The sequence below is a fragment of the Catharus ustulatus genome, chromosome 1, assembly GCF_009819885.2.
Source record: "Catharus ustulatus isolate bCatUst1 chromosome 1, bCatUst1.pri.v2, whole genome shotgun sequence".
Taxonomy (NCBI): Eukaryota; Metazoa; Chordata; class Aves; order Passeriformes; family Turdidae; genus Catharus; species Catharus ustulatus.
In genome coordinates this window covers 79,701,736-79,723,764 of record NC_046221.1, presented here as the reverse complement: position 1 = coordinate 79,723,764, position 22,029 = coordinate 79,701,736, and the positions used below count along the sequence as shown (strand labels likewise).

At 36.3% G+C, this 22,029-nt stretch overlaps 1 protein-coding gene and 1 long non-coding RNA gene across 5 annotated transcripts in view; one reads left to right on the top strand and one right to left on the bottom strand.

Moving 5' to 3' along the window:
• Positions 1-22,029, bottom strand: part of CDH12 (cadherin 12) — an 829,389-nt gene that overhangs the window by 161,962 nt on the left and 645,398 nt on the right. For all 4 annotated transcript variants that reach the window (XM_033063831.1, XM_033063813.1, XM_033063839.2 and 1 more), the window contains one exon: positions 4-419. In XM_033063831.1, the coding sequence (XP_032919722.1) occupies positions 4-234 (231 nt within the window). In that variant the 5' untranslated portion in view covers positions 235-419. The remainder of the gene's footprint in view (positions 1-3; positions 420-22,029) is intronic.
• Positions 4,767-17,354, top strand: LOC116998309. The gene is made up of 4 exons (XR_004418347.1): positions 4,767-4,933; positions 9,538-9,580; positions 12,458-12,532; positions 17,095-17,354. It is a non-coding gene; the product is annotated as an uncharacterized LOC116998309 (long non-coding RNA).

The window sequence follows — 22,029 nt, the reverse complement described above, 5'->3', positions numbered from 1 at the left end:
TACCTTTCCCACATACTGAGGTTCAGATCCCATGTACTCCTCCAGCACAAAAAATTGATTCCACACCCAGCCTCTCTTGACTCGCTGGGCAGATGATCTCCTCTCTGGCACTGGGACAACATTTTCTCTTGGCTCTGCTTCTAAAATCTCCTGTGGTTGTGTATGCAGTGGTGTTAGGAGACCTCCATCAAACAGGACCCAAAGAAGCAGGGATAAGCAGTTCCTTGTGAGCATTGGCAATGACTTCCCTACTGCAAGCAATAAAAACTCCAGCACTTAATGCAGAGCAGAGGAATCCAGGTTTGAGGTGTCTGTGGCCTTCACCACTTAGCTTCTGATTTTATTGCAGAAATGCTAATGCAGGCATTAATCCTTCTGATGACAAGGTATTTGCCGCAATAAATTCCATCTATTGGGACCTATAAAAGAGATTTACATGCAACATCAAATTACACAGGATTACACTGAAGTGTTCATCAAAATTCTCACACATAGTTTATTTTCTAGAGAAAGAGAGAAAGATTAAGAAACACAGTTTAAAAGAGATTACTGTTTTCATTGTAGCACTGAGCAGCTCTAGAACATTGTACAGTTATTACAGGAGTATCTCACTCTTGCTCTGCTTAGCATTACCTTTGTTTCTGTCTGAGAGAGCGCTGTAGTCTTTTCTTTAGGATCAGTTACCAAACAAAACAATTTCCCACCAGTGATATCAAAAATGTTTACTCCAGATTTACAAACAAAATACTGGAGAACAGGGGATCCACTCTTTCACCCTACTGTCCAGAGCAGGAATCTTTTGCTCACTTTCTCTGCTAGAAAAGCTTTTTGAAGTCTTCTCTACAGTGTGCTGGTTGACAGCATATACAAAATAACTGCCTGTAGAACTTAAGATAGATGTGTTTTATATTTTAAAAACAAAAATACAATTTATAGCACTATGGAATTCACCACTTTGTTAGGGTTATATTGTGTCATTGATTTTTAAGCATAGGTTTCTAGGAAATCAATAGAGTTCTGCTTAAAAATCAATGACATGATATGGACCTCAAAAAAGGAGAATAATAAAGCACTTAACCATATATATTTTTCATTTTGAAATACTGCCAAAGGTTATATTTTCCTTATGAATAATATTATTACTATCCATAACAATAAATAGTATAGGAATTCTTATTTTTTAGGTACATGTTGAAGTGTTTAAATATAAAGGATTTATAATCAGGAACCTGGATAACTTAACAAGACTGAAAAAAAAAAACCACCTAAGAAGAATAACTGCACTTCCTATACTAAATTTAGGGTGAGATTTTCTACTCTGATTCGAAAGTGTCTTAATAATAAATAAAGGTAATAATAATATATAAAGTAAAAAAAGAAAGCAAAAAAAAAAACTGGTGGAAGGTATCTACTGAGTGTTTTAATTCTAGCTTTGGAAAGGATAAAAGATGAGGAAAGAACTCCCATCTGCTCAGAATCCTTTAAATAAAAGCTTCACTCTGTTCAAAATATTTCAGTTTTTTTCATCTACAGGAAAATATTCTTTTATGCAACGGGCAAAAACTTCTTATTTGCACAATCATTTGTAGTCTATGGATTTTATTCCAGCAGACAAACTTTAAGACACAAGCCAACTAAACAGAGACCTACATTCAAAATTTTCGACATTTATTTTTTATGAGCAGTTCACGTGATTTTTCTGCTTCTCTTTTTAATTCAGTGGTGCATAACATCACATTCAGACTGTGTTTATCTTTTATCCATTCCAAGATTTCCAAACTTTTTTGCCTCACTTGATCCTTGGCTCCAGAGTGCATGCCTCCTTTTTATGGCGAAATAATAGTAATCATGAAACATAGCAAAAAAAAAAAAAAATCAGCTCAACATATCCTTTTGAATTGCCCAGAGATAGATGGGAGGTGGAAACAAATACAAATAAAAAGGGGTGGGATATCCTGCACTGCTTCAGAAATGTCAAAATCATGTTGTAGTCAATTTAATTGCCATACCACTTCTCTTTGCTGAGAAGACTGTACACTGCAGTTCTCTAAGCAGAGCTCTGCCTCCGGCCATGTCTGTCAGTCAGGGAGCTTTTAAAATGTTATACAGCACCAAAAGTAATGGAAAGAGATTGAAAGACTTCAATGAAAGGAGAGCAATTCCCCCTCGGCTGGAAGGTTAGTAACCAAGTGCAAGACACAGAGCACTTTAACCCCTTCTCCATTGGTCCCCGAGACAACCTCTAAGAATACCTACTGCAGAGTCAGGAAAGAGCAATGCCAGTGTTTGCTTCATTTCCTACAGCTTCAAAAAGATGATGAACGGGAGGGTCAGAGAAAAATGGGAGGTTAATAGATGCTGCAGTACAGGATTGTACCATAGATGCCCTCATCAGCTGCAAAAGAGTTCAATATGAAAAATTTATTTTGTTTTGTTTTGTTTTTTTGTTTTTTGGGTTTTTTTTAACTTCAAAAGGCAAATTATCAAATAATTGAGACTCCCATATTGTAACATTTGTGCCATAGGAAACTGAGGCAGAAGGTTCTCCCCCGGTAGCTTCTTCTTCCCCATAATTTCATTCCTGGCTTTGGAGGCGGCTTGGTCTGATAGAATATATTTATAGAACCATTGGAATTTGTACAGGACTTCAAAGGCTAATATATAAATTAATTTTAGTCTGTGATTATTGTTTCGCATTTTCTTTTTAAGCCTTGGATGTTAAAACCTGTTTTAGTGCTTTTATATTGTCAAATACTCATTGGTCCCTTATGTACTTCTGATCAGAAAACTACTAAAACAACTAGGGGACAAATATTTAGAAATCCAATTAGAAGAATTAACCAAGAGGAAGGTACTGTATTTCCTAAATTTTTAGGGTACAGTAATTTCACGAATACAAGCCCCACTGAGTATAAGCCACATCTCTGGGTGTTGGCAAACATTTCGTTCTTTGTCCATAAATAAGCCACACCCGAGTATAAGCCACTCTATCGTTCACAGTGAGGACCCGCGTGCAACAAAGTTGCCAAATAGTAACCGAACCGCGGCAGGGTGGGGTTTACTGGCTCAGCTAAGGCTGTGCAGGCTCGGCCTGCTCGGGGTTGCCGACGGGACCAGGTGGCCCAGCTCGGCGCTGCCGCTCAGCGGGGCCACTCGGGGCTGGCCGCCGCTGCCACTGGGCTCGGTCACCCCGGCCCGGCGCTGCCCCGTGGTGGCAGGCAGGGACGGAGCCACCCCCGCTCCCACGGCAGCGGCGGCGGGCGGGGACGGAGTTTCCCTGCTCCTGCCGCAGCGGTGGCAGGCCGGGACGGAGCTTCCCGCAGCACCGAGCCCTCCGCCTTCCCCCCCAGGCCGCGGCAATGGCAGCATGGGGCCCCCGTGTCTCTCCCCTGGGCTGCGGGAGAGGAGGGAAGGAGAGAGTTCTCCCGCCTCTCTCCCCGCCCCCCGTGCTGCCTGCAGGGAGCCAGGCTCCACCCGCAGTGCAACAGAGTAACAATTTGTAAGAATCACGAAATGCCGGCTTTTACTGGCAAGTTGCTTGACTCGGCACCTCGGTTTCCACTTCTGGGGGTGGAAATGTCAGAAAATTATTCACATATTAGCCGCTCCTGAGTATTAACTGCATTTCCTGTTTGGGAGCAAAATTTTAGTCAAAATGATGCGGCTTGTATTCGTGAAACTACTGTATTATTTCTAGTGATGCTCATAACAAAATACTTATCCAGCGAGATAGTTGTGAACAGACATGCACCCTCATTGCATCTCTTTCCTATATATTACAAAAGTACAAATAGTCAGATTTTTCTTAGATCTCAGGGGTTTTTTTGTATTATCTGTTGCTACTCATTTCTTCAAACTGTCTTGTATGGATTTAAGTACCATTATGCATGATCTAAGTAATCCATACAGAGAGCTACAAAGGAATAACCTGTGTGAATTTAGCCCTTCATATACTTTTATAACTTGACATTTTGATTTAATTTATATTTATATTTAGTTTAATATTTATATTTAAATACATTTATTCATTTCCTCAGTTTAATAAAGGGAGATAAATGACCTAGCAGCAAGCACGGACAGTCTGTTAACACACGATTATTAAAAAATCTTGATCATGTTTACTGTGTCCCCCAAAACTGCAGGCTTAGAAACTCATGAAATTCAAACAATGAATAAAATACCACTACTACAATTTTTTATTGGGAATAACAAAATACGCTATAAATGGTGCTCCTGCAAGAATTTTTATTCTGACCTGGACTATACTGCCATTGATCTAAAGAGCCTGAGCAAAGAAATGCTTTTGGAGTACAAAACTGATGTATGCCATTGCTGCTGCAACAACCCTTAATCAATGGGAGTCATGGTACTGCAGACACAAATCACCTCACCAAGCTTGTCAAAGGTTCTTTGTAGAGACAACAGTAATAGACACTTTGCAATCACTAGCGTGCACATAAGGCCTCATGTAGAGGGGTATTCGAAAAGAAACTCTAAGTGATCTTTTATCTTTTCATGGTTTAATCCCAGTCAGCAACTCAGCCCCACCCAGCCCCCAGTGGGACGAGCAAGAGAATCCAAAAGGTAAAAGTGAAGAAACTCATGGGTAGAACTAAAGACAGTTTAATAGTTAAAGCAAAAGCTGCAAATGCAAGGAAAGGAGAACATGAAGCGTATTTACTCCTTTCCCATTGGCAGACAGATTTTCAGTCATCCTCAGGAAAGCAGAGCTCCATAATACGTAGTGGTGACTTGGGAAGATAAATGCCATCACTGCAAACATTCCAACTTTTCTTCTTCTTCTTCCCTGTCCCCCATCTCTATACGCTGACCATGAGGCCATATGATCTGGAATATTCCTTTAGTCAGCTTGGATCATCTGTCCCAGGTGTCTCCCCTCCAAACTTCTTGTGCACCTGCAGCCTCTTCACTGGTGAGTTGGAGTGAGATAAGGCCTTGACTACATAAGCACTGCTTAGCAATAGCTAAAACACTGTTTTCTAGAAAATTCAGAATACCCTGGAACACAGTTCATATACTAGCTTATATAAACAAAACTGATTATATCCCAGCAAAACTAGTGAAGATCTGTATGATGTATCTACTTGGATCAGACCACAGATGCACTACTGTCACATGCAGACAAGAAGGAAACACTAAAGCTCCATGATGCACTCAAAGCTGTCATCAGTCCAGCAAGGCTGGTAATTGAACCTCCATGAATGGAGGGAAATTACTTACTGACAAAATATCCATTATGCACTGATGGTGGGAACATTTCTGAGCCACCTTAACCATAAATCTATTAGCATAGGGAGTGCTTTAGCTTATGTGAAATAAGAGTTAATGTAGAGCAACCATCTTCCTACTGACAAAGAGGTTTGAAAAGCTTGCCGGTACTGTAAGATGGTTGATCATGCCAGCAGGAAAGTCTAATAACATCTATAAGTATGGATATGCCATAATAGCTGATCATGTCTTTTTTTTATCTGCAATAACTTGGAATAAGAAAATAAGACAACAGGAAAAACAAGTCTATGTTTTGGATACCTATTAAAATTAACTGCTAAAGTATTTGAGATTATGTATCTTCTGGTTAAAGAATAGGTAAAAGGATATGGTAAGTCTTTCTCTGAGTTTAAACAAATCAGTTAGATAGATATCGTCAAAGTTATTTAATTTAAAAAATACCATTGGATTAGACTCTAAATGACTATATTTCTTTGTGAGTTTGACTTTCTTGAGCTGCACAACCTATCTAGACACTGAAAATAAAAGTAATTTTTCCTTTTTTCCACCTGGTCTTTTTAAGTTAGGGTGGGAACTACTACGTGATATCAAAAAAGAGGTTAGGAGGAAGAGTACAAGTAAACAAATTACAGCCCTCAAACTAGCAAAGAGTTTAAGTCTCAATCTGTCCATCCTACAAGTCAGACTTCCAAAATATTAAGCAGGTCCCACCTCTGCAGCTACTACAACTACTTGCCAAGAGCAACATCTGGAATCCATGCCAGGTAACTGTCATGGGGAAAAAAAACAATATCAGTGTTTCTACCTGCTGGAGTCTTAACATGATCCAAAACAGTTATTCCTTTATCTCCCTTTGTGTGAGATTCAATAAGCTGTATAAACTGTCCTAGTTTAACATCTGTCAGTAAACAAGCACCACACAGCTGCTCGCTCACTCCCTCAGCCTGGAAGATGGAGGCAAGAGAATTGAAACAATAAAAGTGGGAAAACATGTGGGTTCAGATAAACGTTTAATAACTGAAATATCATTGAAGTATTAATAATATTCATAATAATAGTATCGTTATGAAAAGTAAAATAACTGAGTGGGAGAAATAAACCTCAAGGAATACAAATGTAAATAATTGGGCACCAACCATCAATCACTGCGCCAAGCATCAGCTCCCAAGCAGCAGCTCCCAACCTTCCCTCTAATTTATTGCTGTGCATGACTCCATATGTTATGGGACGTTTCTTTGGTCATTTGGGATCAGCTGTCTTGGCTGTGTCCCCTCCCAGATTCTTGTGCATCCCCGCATGTGTGCTGGTGGATTTGTGTGAGAAGCAGGAAAGGCCTTGACTGTGTAAGCACGGATCAGTGATCAATAAAATATCCTTGTGTTATCAATGCTGTTTCCAGCACAAATCCAAAAACACTACCCCATACCAGCAACCGCAAAGAGAATTTTTACCAGCCAAAACCAATACAGAAGCCAAGGCTGGCTCTCTAGCTGTTTAGATTGAATCCTCACAAAGTTGAAAATTTGAATCTCAAATCTCGTTACTTCAGAGATTTTTTGTATGAAGTTACTGATAAAGAGAGGGAATGGAAACCGATCACCTAAGCCAAACCCAAATATTCTGTAGATTAGTGATGAGAGCATTCTGATTGAATGCAAGAAATATATGTAGAAAATACACATATGGAAGCTGAAGATCTTACAGACAAGAACAGTACTCTGTAGACTACCAAACAACAAACAGATGGAAGCATTTCCCCTGCAGTAAAGTGACTTCAGCTAGCTTTTGCTAATTCTGTTACAAAAGTCCCCAAATCCTACAATTGCATGTCAAGTATTTTGCTTGATACAAAGTTACTAATAATTCTACTTGGCAAGAATAATATCAGTATGATTAAGGCTATGAATTTTGGATTTGACTGCCAAAGCCACTTCCTCTCCCTATTCGATTGTTCTCTGTATGTATTTTGTATACTAGTTAAGAGATCAATTCTAATGTTAGTTGTGCCTGCAGAGTGATACCATCTATGAATCTGGACTACTCTATTGAGTTTTAGCCCGCATAAAACCAAAGTGAGATGAGAACGATGTCCCCCATCTTTGAGTGTGATTGTCCTTTTAAAGACATTCATAAGAAGGTTGCCACAAAGATATATTACAGCACAGAAAACGTGTGACATACTCTATCAATATCCAGTAAACATATTTATGAAATGCCTGACATTGGAGAGGAGTCTAATTATGTCTGGTATTTCTAAACCTTACAAAAATTCTACCATACAAAAAAGCTATGACTTTAGAGAGTTTGCTAATATAACAAAATCAAATGCTACATACTTTCAAAAACAGTGTAGCCCTGCGATGCTGAGGCTTACAGAAAAGCTAATGAAGATGAGCGATGTAAAACCATTCTGAGTGCAAAATAATTAACTGGTTCTATATGCAAGTATTTATACCTATTCTGTCAGCTTTGTCATCATTAGGAATACTTACAGGAGATCATTTATGACTGAACCATCATCCTTTACCTGGGAAATTATCACTTCTCATTCACAAACATGCATAAGAATATGAGGGAAATAATTGGTGTGGGGGGGAGGGAAGTGACTAGAAATTTCATTATAAAATGTAAATACACCAGTAAATGCACAAGTCTCTGCGGTTCATTGAACTCTTGAAAGGCAACTCAGGTAAAATGAAATTTCACTCCAGGTTAATAATTAATGTTTATTTTGCTGAGATTCAAATCCTGGTCAGTACTATTCTGTAAATACATAATGCAGCCTTACTACAGTTTAATCATCAGTTAAAAGAAAGAAACAAACTGTTTCCGAATAGAACAAAGTTTCTTTTTCAAATATGGTCAGATGATGAAGCAGTGTCTTCAATTTCAGTTTTATTCTGTCTCGTGTCATGTTTGACTCAGAAAAGTACTATGGTAAATCTATACCTGCTTTGTCAATGATCTAGAATCTTTATTTTTGATAAATTACAAAATTTTTCATTTCTGCTAGGAATCTATCAGTGTCAATGCTAAAACATGGACAATCAAGAAAAAATCCTTCATTCTACTGTCCTTCTACACTTTTTGAATAAATATATGAGATGGGGAAAAGGGAGAAAGGCAAATAAATCAAAACATTTCAACACATTAGCAATACATGTAAAACAAGAATTGACAAATCTGAGGCTGCAGCTCAAATATATTTATAATTTTGTATGAAACATGAGATATTGAAATGAATGTGAACATATTTTAACGTATTCCATAACATTATTTTCTTAATCCTCAGGATATTTCTGTTTTTCTGAACCTGTCAAGAATTCTATCACACTGCAAACATAGTTTAGTTAAGATCTCAGTATCAAAATATTTTCTGCTATTGGTCAGAACCTTATTATTAGAATTTTGAAACAATTTATTGCAGTTTTTGGTGTTAGGAGGACTCAAAAATATACAAAATTACAAAATTTACTCAAAGACAGAAATTTTGAAGCGAGTTCTTGCAGGCATTTATTTGTGTATTGTATATATAAGGGTGCAATTATTGCTTAATGTCAACTTTGTGTGCTACCTTAGACATTTAAAATTGAAAATACGGGCCTTCTCTTGCCAATTATTACAACTACTATAAAGTGGATTTAAATGTCTTTGTCTCCACCAACATAGTATTAAAAGGTGTTTAACCCCCAATATTTCTTTCTGTAGTAGATTATGGAAATCCATAGTCCAACTTTTAGATTTTCAGCATTCTGAAGGTTAATAGATTAGCTCTAACAGAACGGAATTATACAATTTCAGAGGTTGATACCGTCCTTGGGAAAACATGACAGGCAGCAGCTGTGCCCAATAGGTTTCTAGCCATTAATCTTGTGAATTTTAACAGGTAGTCCCAGAGACGACAAGAGTGAGGGATAACCCATCAGTTTTCTGAACTGTGAGAATATCAGCTCAGAACTCTCACTATTCTGGGGTCACTTACTTTTTCATCCTACCTGCATTTGTGGTAGGACTATGGCTCTTTTGTGATCATCAATGAACTAAAAAGAAAACAAAACAAAATATTCATGGATTTTAAAATATCAGGAATATCAGTGCTAGGGCTTATATTTTTATTCCTTGAAAGTTTTCTTTGTTCAGCCCAGCATTATTGCATAGAAATATAAGGTCATTAGAGCAACTGAGGCAGGCTCTTGTTAGACTGGCAGCTGTTATTCTAACTAGAGAGTACAACCATTTACAAATAACTTCAGCCAAAGTAATCCTCATTTGTATTTTGTTTTTCAGAACTGGATGTGTTTCATGAAGACTCACCAAATATCAAAGCTGTGTATGAGTAACTGCATGTGTCTAGTCAAGAAACCTCTCACTCAAGTAAAACCCTCTATTGCCCAGTCAATGTAGAAGTGCTCCCAAACTAAGTCAGTGATTAAACTCAGAGATGCTAAAAGCAACCAGGAGACATTTTATCTGAAGTCTCTAAAAAACACGATTAAATAATATTTGTGCCTCACTTTCATCTTTATAAATCTTCATGTCTCTGTGTGCAATTGTTCATTTTCCAAATTCAAGAGTAATGAATTGGGTAATTTTATAACAGATGCCTGCTGTGAATTTTTGCAATATGGCCATGCACAGAGAATAGATGAGGTGGTGCAGGAGGAAATAAAAGGCTCATTTTGGTGACACTCACTACTGCAGCTCTATCTATCTTGCCTAGAGAAATTAATGCAAATTTTATTGGTGAAAATAGTTTTCCTTTTAGATTCTTTCCTACCTTTCTAAATTTCAAATTAAAAACCCAAGAAAATAATGTATTAGAAAACGGGTCTTGTCATCTGTGTAACACTGACACTAAGCAACATAAATTATTGGAGGTTTATTCTTACTGTTCCTTTTTTTCCCCATTTGGTACATATGTGTATCTTTATTGACTGGTATGAATGTATTTTTATAATGTCATTCACAAAAGTATCTGCTATAATTTAAGAAATTAAGACAAATATTATTTTGTGTCTATTTTGTTGTTCATATATACATACATGCCCAATCTCCCAGATACACAGAAAATACAGGAAACAGACAAATTTAAATATTAATTGAAAAATCTCATCAATTCTTGTAAATTTACAATTTCAAAATCCCTTTAAAAAAAAAAAAATTATCCATAAAGGGTCATAGGCCATTTTCAGTAAGCACTGAGTTAACTTAGAATAGAGACCATTTCATCTTTCGATGTTTCACCCTTAACAGCCTGCTTTGAATGAATTCAATAATTGAGTATTAATGAAAACAAAGCACATATTTTCGTAAACTTTTACAGTCATCGCCCTCAATCTTTAGAAAAGGCAGTTGTTACTTTTTCTTTTTTTCTTTGCAACTTAAACAAGGTCTTTCCTGTATTTTTTGTCTGAGTTCCTTCCATGCTACAGTAAAAATGCAACCATATAGTGGCTAGGTGGTTTATGATTTATGTAACTTACCTCAAGACATTTAATGAGTAGCTTGTTTATTGCATATATTGCATATTTTATTTTTTTTATAATAAACATAAATTTGTCTAGTTATTTCAGTCTGCAAAACTGTGGGTCAGATAGGAAATCAATAATGTCTTTTTAAGGCTAAGCTCAGTGAAATGAAGTGCTGAAATAAGTCCTGATGAAATTCTACCTCAGTTGAACTCAGAAAGAACTGTATTATGGCAAGAAGATAATGTCATACCTGCAGTATTATAGATTGCAGCCAATCAATCAGACATATTGTAATCACTAAGGGCACTGTCCTGTTGTACTAAAAAAATACCTTCAGGTCTCACGGTAGAAAGATTGACACATTTAGTCTGGAGCAACTTAAATCAAATATTTCCCTAAGATTAGTGAATTAACCTTACTAGAGGACACAGCCCAGAGACATACATTTTGTCCTGATATAAATGGAGTACTGGGCCAAAGCTGGAAGGAAGGTTAATAATTTGGTGGAAATAAACATGTCCTTCCCTCCATGTAACCTCTGATCTGTGATTGTGTGATCCTCTGTGTGGTTTCTCTAACTGCAGATTCACTGAAACACAGAATGGTTGAGGTTGGATGGGACTTCCTCTGGGAGTTCATCTGGGGTCCAAAAAATGGTTTCCAGGCTTTATCATTTTTCTGAGGACTTAAGTGAGGTTGATGCCTTCAGGCCCCGTGGATTTGTGTATGTGTTGATTGCTGAAGTGCTCCCAACCTGGTCCTCCGTCAATGAGAGCAAATGTTCTTTGATCTATACATTGGCAGCAGGGACCTCCTGTTTTCCTGGAATTTCAAAGCCTCACCCACAAGCGCTATGACCAAGTCTCTTCATGAAGATAGTTTTTGTTGTTTGCACTAAGACAGCAAAGGGAGCCAAAATAAACCCTCTTATTTTTCAAACCTTCTTCCCTCTAGGAAAGGAGTTTTCGAAACTCCCAAGGATTTTTAGAGAATATTATTGTATCACTTTATCATAAACATAATGATTTTTTTTTCCATTTATTAATAAGAAATCATGTTCACTGACAGAATTGTTACCTGGAAAATTTCATATGTAAGTAGGGAAAACTCAATTTGTACAATGAGCTTTAAAAAATCTATCTGTAAATTAACTTCTTTATATGGCTAATACTCTTAACAAATTTACTCAGCTTTCTGTATTTCTCTAACTGAAATTGTAAAATTATTTCTCATCATTTTATGACAGATAATTCAGATATATAAAGAGAAAAATTAATTCATCATAAAATAAAGTATTTGCTGGGTGTTATAAGATGTTGAAAGCAATTGATGATATACAAGACAGTAAAATCTTATTGCTTGTGAAAATTCCAACTGAAATGCTTTTATGAATTTACCTCACTTTAGCTAAAACTTTCTCTGATGTTAAAGCTTTTGATATTCCTGGGAGGGTTTTATCCCCAGGAAGAATCTTATTTTCCATTTCAAAAAGACAAAAACAATTCTTTGTTTTTGTCCCTTTTTATACACATGCACATTTTTATATGGTTTTTGGTATTAAAGAGCATTTAAACCCAAACTCTGCAACTTAGAAATGGAACAAAGCTGCATTTTTTAGATTATACCAGTCACTAGTTACTACTTCTTTGTTTTTTTCAGATAAAGCATAATGCAGCAAATTCCTCTTACTGAGAATTTCCCATTGATTCACCATTTGCAACTCTTCTGTTTCTCAGCCTCTGCTAAAACATCAGATGCATTTCCTCCTATTCACCTGCCAGCTTCATTCCAACCCAGAGACAGAATTTCAGGTAAGCACCAAAGGAAAAGGAACACCAGACAGGAGTACGTCAGAGACACATCTCACCTGATTAGTGTGAAATAGAATCTCTGTTGAGCTGTTCAAAATCTGGGCTAGCACTAAGATCACACTCTTGAGACTCCTAACTATATTTTGATAATTCTGAAGAAGGGGGCTATCCTTCTACTTTTCTTTGAGTAAATATCATGAGGTTTCTACAGAATTTATTTGTGTAATAATACAAAGTGCAGAATCAAATCTACTGTCCCCACAGGAAACTAAAAGGAAAAACAAGGTACCAAGACTCAGGTTTGTCATTAGCACAGAATGAGCTACTAATTCTCTAGGATATATACTCCCCAAAACCATAAAGTACTATGCCTTCTGAAGGCTTTTCCTAGCTCAGTAAAAAAAAGGCTGTAGTTCTCTGTTACCTGTGTTGGCCATCATTATGGTATTCAAGCATCACTAATTATAATTAAATATTTAATTAGTTAGCATCTGCAGCAATAGTTGGCAGCCTGGCTGGGCAGCAGCACACAATCAGAGCAGAAAAAATGGTTGTGATTATTTCTTAATAAGGTAGCTAAAATGACTCTCAGCTAATCAATGAAAAAGACTGACTTAGCCCTTGTTCAGAAACAAGCTGAATAATAGTTATGCAAATGAGAGTTTTCAGACAGAGACTTTAATATTTTGCTATTACTGAGAAATAATCACACTACAGTTACATAAGAAAACCTGCAGATGAGGTGCAGGGAACTGCTAATTGCCCCATAAATCCACAGATGAGTGTCAGCAACTATGCAACATCCCAGTTGTCATACTGGCTCAAGTTATAAAAATTAAGAACAAAATAATGCACCAGCATTCCAACATGTCAACCCATCCATCAAGTCACCCCTTTATTGCCCACTAATTAGTCACCTTCCCTATCTCACTCTCTTCATTGCTGTATTTTCTCTTCATAAATTTAGGAAACAGATTTTAGAAGAGGGCAAAGGGAAGAGAGAGGAGATGAGACTGTCACTAAAAGGCAACAGCATTTTAAAACAAGACATTAAGTAGTTAGACACATGAATTAAAGAGGACTACCTCAGAAGTCATGCATGCTGAGTACTTGGAAAATTGGGCAAGCTCTTAAATACATATTAGTATAGGGCAAAATACATCTTTTCATGATCAGTTTGTATAGGAAGTTGGACTATATATCATGTTAAAACTCAGAATTTGTTTCTGTGAGTAGTGGAAAAAAATTACAGCATCCTTGATGATTTATTTCATGTGCTTCCTGCTTGATGGGATCTCTGAAATAGAGACAAAATTGTGACCAATTTGAGTTTGAAGAGCACTATCGTTTTCAAGAATTTGCAGAAAAACTAAGAATTTTTAAAATTGTCTTTCAGAGTTGATGTGCCTTTTAGCCTATGGAAGGTAACAAAGTTTCATCTCCCACACATCCATTTTGTTCTTCAAAGATTAAGCATTTAATCACTTAAAGAAAAAGAAAAAAGAAGAAAAAAAAAGTAAATTTCTCTTAGAGCAAAACCAAGTATTACAATTTCTCATAACAAGCTCCTATTGATTTGTTTTTTTGTCTTGGGAAATCACTGTAAAACTCTCATGTCTCTAATTTTCTTCAACTTATTTCAAAAATAATATAATTTTTCAGTCATTCTTATGATGCCAAAGCAAATTTTCATGACAACTGTACTTGCTTTGATCATCAGGCCAAAAAATTCAGGACAGCAAATATCCCTTTATTTTCTATTCTACGTGCATATGTATGCATAAATAGTAAGAGACATATTTATATATACTTAAGAAAAATGAAAGTGTATTCCTTACAGGCATGCCTAAGAGTGGTAAATTCTCAGAAAAGCACCAAATATATTAGCGGCTGAATAACATAAATTAATCTTCCCAATACAGTGTAAAAATCCTTTACACACCTAGTTCACCTAAAGAAAAAACTTTGCTGAAGGACACTGCCAATATTATGACATCCTCAGAGTTTTTAAGGTGCAGTTTCCCTTCCCATACCATATGGGCTCCAAGAAAGTTGCTGTTGGCCAGTAAAAAAAGAAACAAAGTAGACACTAGGTATCTCTTCCACTTTCTACAAAGGGCAGTGGTTCAGTGCTTAGACGTGAAAATAAAAAAAAATAAATATATTCTTCTGCTGAATAAAAACCCAAATTCAAATATAATGCTTTATCCCAAAGAGTATAATCTCCCTGCACAAAATTCAAATGCATTTTCTATTATTTTGACTGTGTATCAGTGACATTTATTTTTCAAACTGAAAGCACTTACTACAGCACTTTTACATTTCATATTGTATTTTTAATTTTTCTCTTGTCAAAACTGGAACTGTAGATTTAACTTTGACAAAGCAAATAAAATTAATCCTATTTGTGTCCCAAAAGCTTCTTGAGGGCACAGAGTGCAGTGAGGGAGAAGTAATGTGAAGAAAATTTAAGACCAAATGGATGAACTGTAAACACAACAGATATTAAAATACATTTTGCTTTCTTTCAAAGTAAGGAATTAATAAAAGAGATAGTCCTTGTCTACCAAATTCTTACTATAGCACTCAAAAACGAATGGCACAACTAAGAAGGCCAGAAAAATTTCAAGCTGAGAAAAATGGAATTAGACACTTACTGAGCTTTTAATATGAGACATTGCAAAAGAAAACATGACAGAAGCTGAAAAGACAAGTAACCATTTAAAATGTCTAATCTATTCATACACCCTCCCATGTAATTTTTTCTTCTCATACTGCTTTAATTTTCCTTTTTAGATTATAGGAAACAGAAGCAAAATAAAAGAGATATGCACAGACTCAAAAAAAAAATGGAATTAGATTTAGATTAAGATTATATTAAGTAGAAAACTTTCTAAGATGAGAAACTCTTTGCTTTTCAAACTTTTAGATCTGAATTTTCTTTCCATTGTTTAATGAAAGGTAAATATCACTGATATGGCAGAGATGGTACAGTTGGCTAAGCTAAGTTAAATCATGTGAAACTAAAAAAAAAAGTATTTTAGAAATGAGGAAATATTTTTGAAAACTTTTCATTTCAGACTTTTTCAAAGTATTTTCAGACATAAAATACCACTTAGAATCAAACAATTTTGAAATTAAAGTAGTCAATAATAGACAAAGTATATTGACCTCAAAATTTAAAAAAAAAAGAAAAATTCCTTTCATATAGCAATTTGAAGTATCATCTCTTTGTAAATTGCACTTTATTCATAATTAAAGAAACAAACAAATTGAAACACAGATTCCTTCCCTTTTGGAATCACCAGCTTTTTAGGTGAATCCTAATTTAATATCAAGAACAATTGTTAAACAGAGTTTGTTTAAAAAGGATTTCCTAAACATAAAAAAAACCAAAAACCAAAAAAACCCAAAAAACAAAACAAAAAATCCCCACCTATTTTGCATAAATGAAGCATTCTAAGGTAAGGCCTCTCATAAAAACAGCATGTTGTAGTGTTGTATAACAATTGTTTTCCATTGCCTTTTAATAACAGAAACTTTGCAAATCTTTATGAACAAAACCACATTTATTTATGAAATAAACCCAAGTACAGAAGTAGCCCTGCATCCTGAAAGTACTGATGTCATAAATTAAATGGAGTACATTCCGATTGGAGATATCAGTTCTTGGAAGTACAAGTAGAAGAGAAAAAGAGAAGATTACATGGTGCACTCCTCTAAAGCAGATGCAGGAAACTATAAAAGTAATTTTCAACATAAAACACAAGCCAGAAGTCTTCCCAGATAGTTTAAGATTTCATATTAGCAGAGAGGTAAAATATATGTCACCATGATGGGCAATGACCTTATGAGTTGGAGACAACAGAAATAGAGCAGTTACAAGCAGAGGAAATTCAGCCACAGAAAGAGCTATGTAAAGGAGGTCATAGTGTTCCTGGAAGCCAGCAGGATGAGCAAGGTAAAGAGGTAAAGATTTTGAAGTCAGCCTTTACTTATGTTTGCATAATTGAATATTATAACCCAGTAGTTCTAAATAATTCTACCTATAAAATGACAGTTTAATTCCGTAAAATCAGCATAATTTTCATCTATCAAATGCTAAGTTGTGACAAGAAAGACTGATTTGCATGAATTTCCATCCTTCTGTCAACACAAAGTTTCCTGTTAGGCCTGTGCTCTTGCACCTGCTCAAGCTCTCAAGGCTTGCAACCTCCATGGGGTCTGTCAGCTTGGCTTCCCTTTCTTCAGCCACTTTCGTCGCTTGTGTTCTCCTCCCACCTTTCCCCATCACATACAGTAACAGAAAGTCCTTGCTTTGAGTCAAAGGCCAAACCTCTTACCAAACCTCTTCTCCCCATATTCTGGTGCTTCTGATTTAGGAAAGTGAAATAATAAAGATAATTAGATTAAACCAATTACATTTCATTCTGTGAAAAAACAACAACAACAACAAAAAAAAAACCTTAAAAACACTTAACAAATTTTAATCTTTATTTAACTTTGGGGTTTGGGTTGTTCCATTTTTTTTTTAATACTTAATACTAATTTTTTTTCCACAGGGCTCTGTCTTAAGACCAATATTCTTTAATATCTTCATCAATCACATGGACAGTGGGATCAAATGCACCCTCAGCAAGCTTGCAGATGAAACCAAGCTGAGTGATGCAGTTGACACACCTGAAGAACGGGATGCAACCCAGAGGAAGCTGACCTAACTTGAGAACTGTGGTGATGGGAAATATTATCATCACTTTAACGAATGGATGGGATTTCCATTGTGTGAAAAACAATTTATTACTCAAATAAACATCAGCCTCAAAGGCCGTGAGATATCAGAGGAGCAGTAAGTCAGCCATAGCTCAAAGCAGTCGCAAGTTTCTTTGTTACAAGGCAATATATAACATTCTAATCCAATGGAAAGTTCCTACAAAGTTTATTTTAACCTATAACCTTTACTTAATTCTGCCGCACTGAGTATACTTTTACCCAATGAGCTATTATCACATATGCACACATATACTTTTATTATACATTTGAACTCTTAGCTTACCCTATACAATTACATTACTACACCACAAAACCCTTCACCATCTCATTCAATACAGTTTCTTACTTACTTAAGGCATATTCTTACTTATAGCTATAGAAACACAAGTTTACAGTTTTCTGCTTAATGTTTGTATACTTTTATTTTTACATCAATCTTAGCTTCTTCCAAGGCTGCAAATCAATCCCTTCAGTACCTGTGGCAGTTTCTGTCTTTCCATTTACTACATCTCCCCTCTCTCTCTGCATCAAAAAAATTCCATTACCAGATTTATCAATCATCTGCTGCATACACTAAAGCAAACACTGCACCATTATTAGCACTACTACCATAATGACTAAAATATATAAACTCTTTGTAAGACACTATTTTAACCATGACATTAAATCCCATCCACTAAAAAAATCATCCAGTCAAGTTCCATCATCTACTCTTATTTTTGATACATCTTCTTTGAGTTGTTGTATGCTTTTGTCTATTAATAGACTCTCAGTGATCAGAGAGATTCATACAACACATCCCTTCAAAATACTCACATCCATACCCATGTGCTAACAAAAGAAAATCTATTTCTGTCCTGTTTTGTAAGGTTGTGTGCCTAACACTTTTGACATCTGCTAAAAAGCCACTAAATGCAAGGGACGTAGAATTAGATCGTTTACTCAGCCAACATCCCAACCGATCTAACTGCTTTTATGCTACAGTTGAGGCAACAGGTGGCATAAGAATGATGCTGCAAACCTTTTTCCAAAGCCCCAAGGTTCAAAATCATCTTTGCACTCTGGTTCATGTTGATGGATAAGTGACCTTTTTCCTCTATGTTTCATACTGACAATAATTCCTATACTAGGAGTCAACAATTTAAGCTTTCCTAAACTGCGTGGACCACCTTTAATGTTTGATGGGATAGCAGGCCATGCTCTGTTTCCACAAACAACAACTATGTCTGCTGTAAATGAAGAGGAATAGAGCTGAGTGTAGATGGAACTACAGAAGTGTCATTACACCAAAAGGTTTGGTTCTTATATATAGGATGATGTAAAGAAACCTCTCTCACTACTGATTGATTTTTTCCTGAGTAATAGAACTTGACACAAGCTTTACTTTTACAGAACCAAGGAGTTCTAATTCCTGAGGTTCAGCAGATGCTTTAGGAAGATGAGGAGTCCACCATTCCCATGTATTAATTGGAGTAAAAAAATTCCACTAATTTGGCCCAGCAAAGGTGCCTCACACATCCTGTCGATTTTTCCTGGTATAGGCCAAGTCTCCACAGGCACACTGACTAAGCAAGTGGAAAATGGATTTTCTGGAGTAGTCGTAAATAAGCACAAAGTATCTAAACCTGAAACATTAGCTAAAGTCATGCAAACATTTGTTCTAGGCTGGGTAACTGGCAAAGCTACACTACCAAAAATGAACAAAGCAAAAAGTTTCTGTCTTTCTATTTCCTATAGAGAAACTCAACAAGGCCAAGTACAAGGTACTGCATCTGGGTCAGGGCAACCCCAGAAATGACTGAAAAATAACTAATTGAAAACAGGCCTTCAGATAAGGTTCTTCAGAGGTTCTTGTGGACAAAAAGATGGACATGAGCCAACAGTGTGTGCTTGCAGCCTAGAAAGCAAATCATATCCTGTAGTGTGGCCAGCAACGTGGTGATTCTACCCTTCTGCTCTGCTCTGGTGAGGCCACACCTGGAGTGCTGTATCCAGCTCTGGGGTCCCAGCACCAGGAGGGGATAGATAGACTTGTTGGAGCGAGTCCAGAGAAAGCCATGAAGATGATCAGAAGGCTGGAACATCTCTCCCATGAAGACAGACTGAGGGAGCTGGAGGCGAGAAGGCTCCAGAGACACTTTATCAGTAGCCCTCCAGTATTTAAAGGGACCTTATAGGAAAGATCTAGAGCAACTTTTTGCACTGGCAGACAGGACAAGTGGGAAGGATTTTAAAGGAAAATAGGGGACAATTAGATTGGATGTCAGGAAGAATTTCTGTACTCAAAGGGTCATGAGGCACTACCAGAGGTTGCCCAGAGAAGTTATGCATGCCCCATTCCTGGAATCATTCAAGGCCAGGTTGTTATAGGTTGGTCTAGTGGCACATGGCAGGGGATATGAATTAGAAGATTTTTAGTCTTCCTTCCAACTTAAAACATTCTGTGACTCTATGATGCTATGAGTCTATGAATAGTTTTGAAAGAGAGGAAGAAAGAGATTTTATATTTATTTATAAAAGGGATTTTATGTTTAAATTATCAAATCAGATGTATTAAAATATTTTAAAGTCCATTATACCGATTTATATATGCATATATATATATATATATATATATATATATATATATATATATAAATTGTTCTTTAGAGTAAGGTAATGCAGTCAAATTTTAACTGAGTTAGCAGATTGTTTTCCATTTTTATCAAGAGACAATCCACAATTTCACAGATCCTATGACATCCCTATATTTTCCATTCTATTCAATTCAGAATTATCTGCTTTCAGATATGATACCTGTTAAGATAAGGATTTGGTTGCCTATTTCATGCTGAAAGATTTTGTATTGGGATGAATAATTGAGACTGCTGCAGGCAGAGTACATCCTAAGCTATTTTTCATTCCTGACATACTTACATGACCAAATAATTTTGGTAGTGAGTTGGAGTGTTTGTTTGCTCGGTTTTGTTTGGTTTTGTTGTTGTTGTTTTTTGTTTTGTTTTTTATTTTGGTTTCAGTTTGTTTTGGTTTTTTTTGTTGTTGTTTTTTTTAATCACAAAAGTAGTAACACCCCTGTAAAAATATTTAGTATTCCATGGCTGCATAAATTACAAGTTCCTTAGAAAAGTCTGCTCTTGGCCTCATTTAGTTTTCACGAACTGACGCTTGGCAGGATACTTGCACATCATCTTTATTCAATAGACAAAGACAGGCTTCTTGAGCATGGTCTAGGATGAAAAGCATGATCACTTAGCCTGACACTGCTTACACTTGCTCATTCTGATTGCAACAATAGAGCAGATTTGCCTTCTTGAATAGAAACAGCTTAAACAAGCTTTTCACCCTATTTCAGTTTCACTTATCCTACAGAGTTTAAGGTTGAAGGTGTAATTTGACATTATTATATTGACATCAAGGGGTTTTTGCTATCTACAAAAACATGCATGAGAATTGTAGTAACTATTCACACCTTCAAGTACTCATGCCTAAACATTTTGACAAATTAATACAAAATTACTATTGCTCTATAATACTGCTAGTACTCTGAATTGTTTAAGTCAGAAAAGAATTGAAAAGTAATTTCTTCACAGTATGCCATGTGTGGTTTATTTAATTTTGAGGGCATCCTTTGGCATCTGTATGCCTACTGGGATTCCGAAATCTTCTGTAAGATCATTTTACCACAAAAAAGACTCACTTGGATACAAACAGCTTGCCATCAAGCTGACAGTAGACTTTTAGTCACAATTCTCTCTACATCTATTTCCAACTTCTTCAGAAGGGAAAATGCAACTCTTTAATAGGTTTCACGGGAATAATTACTATTTTAAGACCCTGTGTGAGATAGTTCTTTTCCTTAGCAGGAAGGGTACATGTGATTACCATATGTCACCCCAGAGAGCTGGTCTGCACCTTGTGTCACTTTGCAATTCCATGGGCATAAGCCTGACAGGACACTTACTCATCACCATTAATAATCTGAAAAAGCCAGGCTCCTGGATGAAGAACAAGATTAAAGATGGTTACAGAGTTCCACATGAGTTATTAGCTGTTACCCTGATGTAAACATGACTAACGGATAATGGAATTAGCTTGGCTGGGCAGAAATTACCCGAAGGATCTAAACACTTTCTCTTCCACCCTAAAATATGTCATAGAGGAAGAAAAAGCTAAAGAAAGTGTCCGTGTCACTTTAACAGCCAGGGTGGGTTACGATATTTCTTGAGACAGAATCCTTTCAAGGAGGCAGGTGTGCTTTTTGCCTTTGCACAGACAAGTTGGAGCTTGGAAGAAATTAAAATTGATGTGGGGAATATTGCTATTTTTTCTGATGCCTTTTTTTGCTTTGTTTTGTTTTGTTTTGTTTTGTTTTGATAACACCCTTAAACTCTCTAAACAGCCACAGACTTGCCACTTCATTGTTAAGCCAGCACACAGCAAACTGAATTTGTGATCCAGCTAATTCTTCTGCAGGTGTCAACAAGCCATTTTCTCCTAATCAGTGATCAGACCTTAAAAATAAAAAAGGACAAAAGATTCTGCACTTCAAATACACAGATAGACACCTAGACAAGCACTAAAGACAAGCAAGACATTGTTGTGGATTTTTTATCAATGCAACTGACATAAAAATCTGTTCAGGCTTATTAAAGAGCACAGAAACACAGATGAAAAGAGTAGCATTCACACATCCTTCAAGAACACGAAAATTCCCCCCCATCCAAAAT